The sequence below is a fragment of the Telmatherina bonti genome (genome assembly GCF_933228915.1).
Source record: "Telmatherina bonti genome assembly, chromosome: 19".
Classification (NCBI taxonomy): Eukaryota; Metazoa; Chordata; class Actinopteri; order Atheriniformes; family Telmatherinidae; genus Telmatherina; species Telmatherina bonti.
In genome coordinates this window covers 9,671,072-9,679,810 of record NC_136617.1, presented here as the reverse complement: position 1 = coordinate 9,679,810, position 8,739 = coordinate 9,671,072, and the positions used below count along the sequence as shown (strand labels likewise).

The 8,739-nt window shown below is 40.7% G+C and overlaps 1 protein-coding gene across 1 annotated transcript in view; it reads right to left on the bottom strand.

Moving 5' to 3' along the window:
- Positions 1–897: 897 nt before the first annotated feature.
- The window catches only part of necap1 (NECAP endocytosis associated 1), a 9,540-nt gene continuing 1,698 nt past the window's right edge, over positions 898–8,739 (bottom strand). The window contains exons 2-8 of the mRNA XM_079258341.1: positions 6,943–7,043; positions 6,526–6,630; positions 6,321–6,402; positions 5,890–5,998; positions 5,596–5,743; positions 5,256–5,352; positions 898–3,126 (exon numbers count right to left, since the gene is read on the bottom strand). Of these exons, the coding sequence (XP_079114467.1) occupies positions 3,072–3,126; positions 5,256–5,352; positions 5,596–5,743; positions 5,890–5,998; positions 6,321–6,402; positions 6,526–6,630; positions 6,943–7,043 (697 nt within the window). The 3' untranslated portion in view covers positions 898–3,071. The remainder of the gene's footprint in view (positions 3,127–5,255; positions 5,353–5,595; positions 5,744–5,889; positions 5,999–6,320; positions 6,403–6,525; positions 6,631–6,942; positions 7,044–8,739) is intronic.

Below are 8,739 nucleotides of genomic sequence, written 5' to 3'. Positions count from 1 at the left end.
CTTATATGATCTACTTTTGGGTCTCAGTGAGGACTGGAGCAGCAGGGTTCTGGACTACCTGCAGCTGTCTGATGGACTTTTTAGGGAGACCTGGAAGGACAGCATTACAGTAGTCTAGTCTGCTCAAAATAAATGCATCAGTTTGTTGATCTTCCATATAAAATTTCACAACTGTCTCAGACTCAGTGTGACTTCAGCGTCACACTGAGTCCAGGACCACACCATGATTCTTGGTTTTGTCCTTCATTTTATAACATTGTCTGAAACTGATTACTGACTTTAAATCTTTCTTCCTTAAAAAAAAAAAAAAAAAGTAAGTTTTGTCTTCATTTAACTAAAGGACGCTGTGCACATCTTCCTTTCCTTCAGTTGCCTTTTTCTCATTATCAGCTTCCTTTTCTGCAGAAAAGGCCGAGTCATCCCCTGCTTTCCCATGAAGCTGCTTCGATGGTCCGTCACCCTGGTCTGGGACACTTTTTTGACTCAACTTCCTCAAGTTTCACACTAAGTGTGAAAGCTGGGGTTTGAAACGCTTTCTGTATCATTCCTTATCTGTTTTAGTTTTCTAATTTCTGCTCATAAAGGAGCTTGTTGTTTTCTTCACCACAGTCCAGTTTGTTGACGCTTCTGGTCACGTGTTGCCAGAACCACAGAGCTCCACATTAACTGGAAAAACATCATTTCAGTATGTACAGGACATGACACCACGTATCCTTTTGAAAGGTTTTTATTGCCTCTTTCTCATTAAATTGGTCATAAATCAAGTGTTAGTCCAGTGATTTTACATCCAGAGTGGAATGAATGAGAAAAGGGAGACAGCAGCACAAGCAATGTAAACACAACACACAAGTTAACAGAAGTCGAACCCGCTCTGCATCTTAACAAAAGCCAGTTAAATACAGTTCATGTGATTCGATCACAGTAAACTTTAAATATCTATGCAGACAAATAAATTCAGTCCCGTTAAATCAGCATAAATTCACAATCAGTCCGAGACTTTCAGCACGAAGGTGAACATTTCATTTGCTGCCATTTTCACATTCAGTATGAAGCAACACAATCATTTTGTTTCTCAGGCTGAAAATCCTCAAGATTAAATCTCCAACAGCAAACCAATCGTCCCGGAAAAGGAGCGTTTCTTTTGCAAACAGGCCACAGGAACAAACCGTAGCTATTCTTTGCAGCATAACGACACATTGTTTTATCATGTAAAGAGATATTTTGGGAAACATAAACTCAACTGATGAGTTTACTGAGATCCAGGCTGTCAGACTTTATCTTCTTAGATTGACGTTGGGATCAGAAACAGACATTTTTCTTTTTAGTTAAAGTGAACTGGCTGCCAGAAAGTTAAGACATTTCCCAGATTGTCATTTTAAATGGTCAAACTGGAACTAAATTAGCAAATAAGCTGCAGTTCATTTTACATTTTCCTCTTTAATACTCATCATGATCACCCCCCCAATGGGAAACTAAAACAATTATTCTAATTTACAGCACAAAGTCAGTCTTTTTGTTTAGATTAATACTCAAATTTACATTTTTATTGATTTCCTTCATATTGGACTGGTCGGTTGAGGGAATGTTGGGAAGGGGAAGCAACATTTCTTCCTCAAAACTTAACATCCATGATACAATGTTTGCCTGAATGTAAACATATCAATAATGTATATAATAATATAGCAATAATTTACTGGCCAGCTAAGCAGCGCTTCCCTGCAAACGCCAACAAGCAAAGTCACTGCTTCTCAGGTCAAAACGTCCAATGTTGACTCCAACGTTGCGTGACAAAAAGACGAAATTAACATTAAAATTAGGCTGTTTACCAAAACGTGAAGCTGGTTGCAGTGAAGAACGCCTGAAGCTGTTTAAATGGATCTAATCCAGTTTTAACAGAAAGAATGTGAAATATTCCCTTTTGCTTATTTAAGAATGCAAAAAGAGAAATAAATGACAATTAAAAAAAGCTTGTTTGTGTTTGGCAACTGATTAGTGTTGCAACTAAATTTGCATGATAAGTACCACTTTGGTAAACAATTTTTCACTGTAAACATAAATTTGCAGGCTTAATTCACTCAAAGCTACAATTAACTTCTATGAAAATACTTGATCCTATGTTCGTCACCCAACTATGAATGTGTTCCCAGAAAAGCTCAACGTTGGACCGTTTTTGTTTTTTTTGCATGTGCAAAACATTTAAAGTATTGTCAGTTTCACTGTGAAGCCCTGTGCCTGCAAGTAAGTTTTTCTCAAAACACATATTTGGCTGATAATACATTTAATTTGCATCAATAAGATCTGAGCCAGTTGTGAGGCTGAGCATAACGCAATACAAAGGTAGAAACTGGCAACTTGTCTCACCCACAGTTCTGTCTAATTACCTCATGTTCCTATGTAAAGACCTCGAAATAGATATAATATAAATCCTGCAAACAAATATATATAACTATTTAGAGATTTTCCCAATATTCAGAAAAATGGCAAAGTCTTCTGTTTTGTTTTTTTTTTTTTTTTAAACAAGGCTGACAAAACTTTTAAAAAATCATTAAGTGCCTATAATAACATATTCTAGACATTTTCTGATCCTTTGTGTTTTATATTTGGGATTTTATGTAAGTATGATTCTTTCACAGCTTCAATTCAGAACTGGTGCCTTTCCTTCAGATGTAGTACTCTGCTGGGGCTGTGGGACCAGCTGCTGACAACCAACAGCAGCCCAACTCACACTGAAAGAGCTGCTTAGTTAAAGCGCCACCTGCTGGGGAGCTGATGCAAACACACACACAGAAACAGACAAGCGCCTGCTACTCAGGACGTTACGCATAGCCCTTAAATATCACCAGAGATGGCTCAGGTCAGTTGATGGCTTTGACTCATTTATGCTTTGTTTTTTTTTTGTTTTTTTTTGCTATCAGGAAAATTTTAAGAGAAATGATAAATCTCAGCGCGCTGTTTCTCCTCTCTGCTTTGGGATGAGCGCGTGGGCGTTAACGCTCGGCGTGATGCACAGGAAGCAACAGACACGGAAGCAGGTGAGATGGAAAATCACAAGCGGCGTATCCAACGACGACTCAAAACTGGATCCAGTTTGAGGTGTTCTGAGGTTGTGGTGGAGGTGGGACGGAGCTGAAAACACAGAAACTGTGTTACGTACCCAATCAGCTGTTCAAAAGGAGCAGTTTCACACATAAAACCCTTAAAAAAAAATTTAAAAGAAGACTTAATGAAGGCATGAGAGCCATTATGTGCAGTTAGGAAGATAAATTAAAGCCGTTTGGACTAAAATATGCAGAATTGGTCCATCCCTCATTATTTAAGCAGTAACTTATCAGGCTTTCTGAAGGATTTCTGGAAATTAGTTGCTTTTTCACACTTATTTTTAGTCTCATCCTTATATCAGAACATTGCAATGTTTTGTTTAAGCCGGTGGTTCTCAAATCTTTTACATCTAACACCTCCAAATGTAGGAAAGCACCACCATTGTGACCATTATGATTTACCCTTTCCCACCATGTCAGACGGAAGCAGGTTAGTTCCAAATGAAAACATTATTTACTGGCAGCTGTTGTTAAAGGGGTTTAATTACCAGAACTGAAATCTAACCTTTGTTACACAAGCTCAGTGTAACACTTCAGCACAGTCACAGTGACCCTGACGGGTCTGAGACTGTCTGGGTTGCTTTGGTTTTTTTTTAAATACTTTTTTAAAAGAAAACTTTGCCACATCCCATGTTTGGTTTCCCATTTATCTGCACAACTTCATGTAAAAGGATCTAGTCATAATTCTTTTGATTATTTTATTACCAAACAGAATTAAATCTGAACTAAAAACAATTCATGACAATAAGATTGAATAAAAGTTGCACTTTTATTTCTCCCTTTTAGTAAAAAAAGGGAGAGAAAAACTGCAGAGAAATGCAATGCATGTGTCCATCCCAGTTTACGGTCAGCATGGAAACTATTATGTCTCGACTTGTACGAGGTCCGTCAGCGTTAAAACACAAACTGAACTGGGTGTGAGTGATTTTAATGTTGATCTAGGAATGATTTAAGCACAACAAGGCGGCGAACTCGCAGGATGAGCCAGTGTTGTGCTCTAACATAAAAATTTACAATGATGTTAAGTTTTTAATGTAATCAGTCCCTAGGACTCAAAAGGGACAATTTAAGTGGGACCCTGGAAAATTCAGTGCCTCCCCAATTTAAAAACATATTTCTTTCCATTTTTCTATATTATTTATTTCTTAAATCGCAGTGTTGAACTCCTTTGAGTCTGATCAGAGTCATGGAGGAGGGCAAAGGTGGCAGAAAACCAGCAGCAGCTTCCATCTTTTTCTACACTGGCAAATCTGCGTTCACATCTTCTTGCATGCTTGAGAAAAAACAGGATCTCGTCGGAAGGATGCGCACGGACGCCGTGTCAGGGTAATGAAATGAGTACTTTCAAAGTATCACCACCACCAGACTGTGTTTCATTTATTTTATTACAGCACGTCTCCTAATATCTAAAACATCGGCATGAACAAGGTCATTGTTACGGGAAAAGAAACATGTTGACTTACTACGAACTTCTTATCTTTGAAACTAAATAACTACCTAGCTGTTTTGCCTGCGGCTAAACTAGCATGTCACAGTTATGTGGGATTACGTCTGTTTTAGATGAGCAGAGGGTTGACACTGTGCTTGCTTCACTCTTTCACATTATATCGCTTTTCATGGGAAAGAAGAGGTACGGGACGCACCAATAGTGAGTTTATTACATCCTTTCAGATTTTATTGCATCAGGATGTAAGATGTGCACCAAGCGACATCACTGGGTGTAGAACTGGATCTTCAAAGGTTTTTTTTTCCAAGCTGCCTGTCATTAAAATAACTTCTTTTTTTCCATTTCTTAAGTATATCTATGAGAAAATATATACAAAAATACAGTTTAGAAAAAAAAAACAAAACAGGGTTCCACCTTTGTTTAAAAATAATCCTGCATATCAAATACTAAACATCCCATTCATTAAATCCACAAAGATAGCAAGGATGCTCTTATTTCCACCTAATTATAAATACATTTGTCTTTGCAAGACTTAACCTGCCTGCATTCCCATCTAACACCTCATTATTGTTGCTCCTTAAAGCCACTCCCGTTTAACGTGAGAAAAGTCTCCCCAGTATCACCCGGTTACTGGTTTTTCCACATATACTTGGCCATATGAATGTGGAAAACATGGGAAATTTGTCAAATTTGTCACCCTCCCCCCGTACCTTGCAGGAGCAGAGAAGTCTCCCCACAGAAGATCTGAACTGGGGTTTGACTGCACCACAGTGTTTGAGTTACTACTGTCCAGCTCCAGCAGGCATCCTGACGGACAGAAAACACAGCCAGTTACACGCGGCTCACGCGTTGACACACTTTCTGCAGCTGCAAAGCTGAAGAAGAAAAAGCTGCTAATTACCACAGAAAGTGGGTCAGTTGTGCAGGTTAAAGCGACACAAAGCCAGAAAAAAACAGCTTGACACTAAAGAGTGACTGAAACATTCATGCTACTCATAAAGCAGGACAGGAAGTGATGTGCAGGTGGAGAGAGTAAATACGCTCAGCTACCTGACACTGTGCTTCCTGTCTGTGGGACTGTGTTGTGATTGGAGGAGCCTGAGGAAGGAGGCGGGGCTATTTTGCCTCCTGGCGGCGGTGGGAGGAGTCCAAACCCACCTGAGCCCTGTGGACGAGGCTTATCCCTCTTTTTACTTTGCTGCAGATGCACGAAAAAAATACAAAATATTATTGATCATTTCATGCTACTTCCACTATAAAAGCACTGAATAAAAAGATTTTATACCCATTTGTTGACTTTGAGAATCAATAAAAAATGTAATGACTGATTAAACATAGTCTTACTCCTAGGTTAAGTGTGATGGTCTGTCCCTCCTTAAAGCCCAAGTCCAGCTTTGGTCCAGAATCTCCAAACTCGGCGCTTTTACTGAGTTCATTCTCCTGTTTCACCCATCTGCAGGGATGCAGAGACACACCATCAGTACGGATGCATAAATAAACAATCCTCCTCAGCAGTGTGCAGGACTAGCTGGTACGAACGACTTCCGCTGCAGACGTTAACAGTAAACATGCAAAACTCCAAATACTTATTAAAATCACACTAATCTACTGTTTAATGTATCTGTGGAAATAATCAGGTGTTGCATGTTGGATCTAAAGGAAACAAAAGCCCAGAAATCCCTCCATAATTATATATATTTCATTCATCATAAAAAGTTTTTTCCAAGGAAAGAACATAAATCACCATTTTACATCACAAGCCTCCCTTTGCTTACTTGAAGTGATCCTGCAAAGCTACATTGAAGTCAAAGGCGTCCCCCCGATCCCCGAAGCCAACTCCTATAAAAGCACTACGGCCTACACACACACACACACACACAACGTGATGAAGGATGACATGAAAACCAGAGAACAGGGTGATTTTAAGGTCTTCAAAACAAGAATAAAAACAGAAAACTTTCCTAACATTCATGTACTGACCGTTGTCATCCTGTATCCTCAGAACGAAATATCGACTGGAGTCGCTGACGGTCTCCACGGCAACACCAGGGTACTCCTTTACTGGTGCCTGAGCAAATAGTTCCCCTGCAATACCGCAGGGCACGTATAACATGTTACGAAGCAGTTAAACACTTATAAAAACAGAAAACTAACACTCATTTGTTCTTTCCAGCTCATTACATCTAAAATACAGAAGCATGGAGCATTTTCTTTGACAGGTTTTCTACTGGGAGAGTAACGTGCACTCAGTCTGTGCACGCCTGCACGCAGAGATCTGCTAACTCTCAGAACAAATTTCAGCATACGCAGTGCTTTGCTGTCCCAGAGTGTCTGAATCAGTCTTTTAATAAAAAAAAAAGCATGAAGCTTTATGTACAGAAAGCAGAAAAGTTCCACCTGAGACTTTGTCTTCCAGTTTAATGAATGCCACTTTGCCCTTTGCTGTGATCCTCATCCGACCGGACCAGTCGGGAGTATCCAGCTTCCAGTCAGCTGCCCTGCACACACACAAGTTGATGGCAACAATTTTACAGCTTCAAGTTATGATCATTCTGAACTTAATATGAAGAAAATGGTCCTAAAACTTAAAGTAAGGTCTTTAAATAGCTTTTTATGTCAAGCAAAGAGTCCATAGATCACTGATTTATGATCAAGTTAACAAGAAAAAGCAAAATGATGCTTGTAGGATCTCATGTAGAACTTAGCCAAGGTATCAAACCAATGATCAATGTAACAGCGAGCACCGGAGCCATCCGAAGATAATGGTGGAGGGTAAGAGGCCCTTTGCCATTGGTTTGCTAACCAGAAGAAAAGAAGGAAACTAAACATTTGCCTTAGTTTTATATGACAGATAACTGAAGAGAAGTCTTACAAAGTGACTTATTCATATCTGTTACAATTCGTCATGTTTACTCGAAAAATAAAGCTGATTGTACAAATGGCTTTGTTACCAGGGTAACCACAACATGATGTTGCTGGTTGAGGTAAATTAAAGTATGACTTTCAGTGTAGTACACATGTTTGCATTTGTAAACGGTTTATTCTCAGGATCTTTCTGGACCAGTTCTTACAGCACGTAGTAATGTTTATTGCTTTTTATTTTTATCAAATTGAAGTAGTTGATTTCCCAACCTCCCTTCTCGACAACAATAAAAACTGGTGCATAAACCTCTGAGGCTGAGATTTACACCTCAGACTAGTCTAAATAACTATACTGCTAAAAAAAATAAAGGGAACATCCAAACAACACAATGTAACCAAGCCAACCACACTTCTCTCCACTTAGGAAGCAACACTGATTGACAATCAATTCCACATGCTGTTGTCCAAATGGAATAAACAGGTGGAAATTATAGGCAATTGGCAAGACACACCCAATAAAGGAGTGGTTCTGCAGGTGGTGACCGCAGACCACTTCTCAGTTCTGATGCTTTCTGGTTGATGTTTTGGTCACTTTTGAATGCTGGCGGTGCGGTCACTCTAGTGGCAGCATGAGACGGAGTCTACAACCCACTTAAGTGGCTCAGGTAGTGCAGCTCATCCAGGATGGCACATCAATGCGAGCTGTGGCAAGAAGGTCTGCTGTGTCTGTCAGCGTAGTGTCCAGAGCATGGAGGCACGACCAGGAGACAGGTCAGTGCATCAGGAGATGTGGAGGAGGCCGTGGGAGGGCAACAACCCAGCACCAGGACCGCTACCTCCTTCTTTGTGCACGGAGGAACAGGAGGAGCACTGCCAGAGCCCTGCAAGATGAGCTCCAGCAGGCCACCAATGTGCATGTTTCTGCTCAAACAGTCAGAAACAGACTCCATGAGGGTGGTATGAGGGCCCGACGTCCACAGGTGGGGGTTGTACTTGCAGCCCAACACCATGCAGGACGTCTGGCATTTGCCAGAGAACACCAAGATTGGCAAATTTGCCGCTGGCGCCCTGTACTCTTCACAAATGAAAGCAGGTTCACACCGAGTACATGCGACAGACGTGACAGTCTGGAGACGCCGTGGAGAACGTTCTGCTGCCTGCAACATCCTCCAGCATGACCGGTTTGGCAGTGGGTCAGTTATGGTGTGGGGTGGCATTTCTTTGGAGGGTCGCACAGCCCTCCATGTGCTCGCCAGAGGTAGCCTGACTGCCATTAGGTACCGAGATGAGATCCTCAGACCCCTTGTGGGACCATATGCTGGTGCGGTTGGC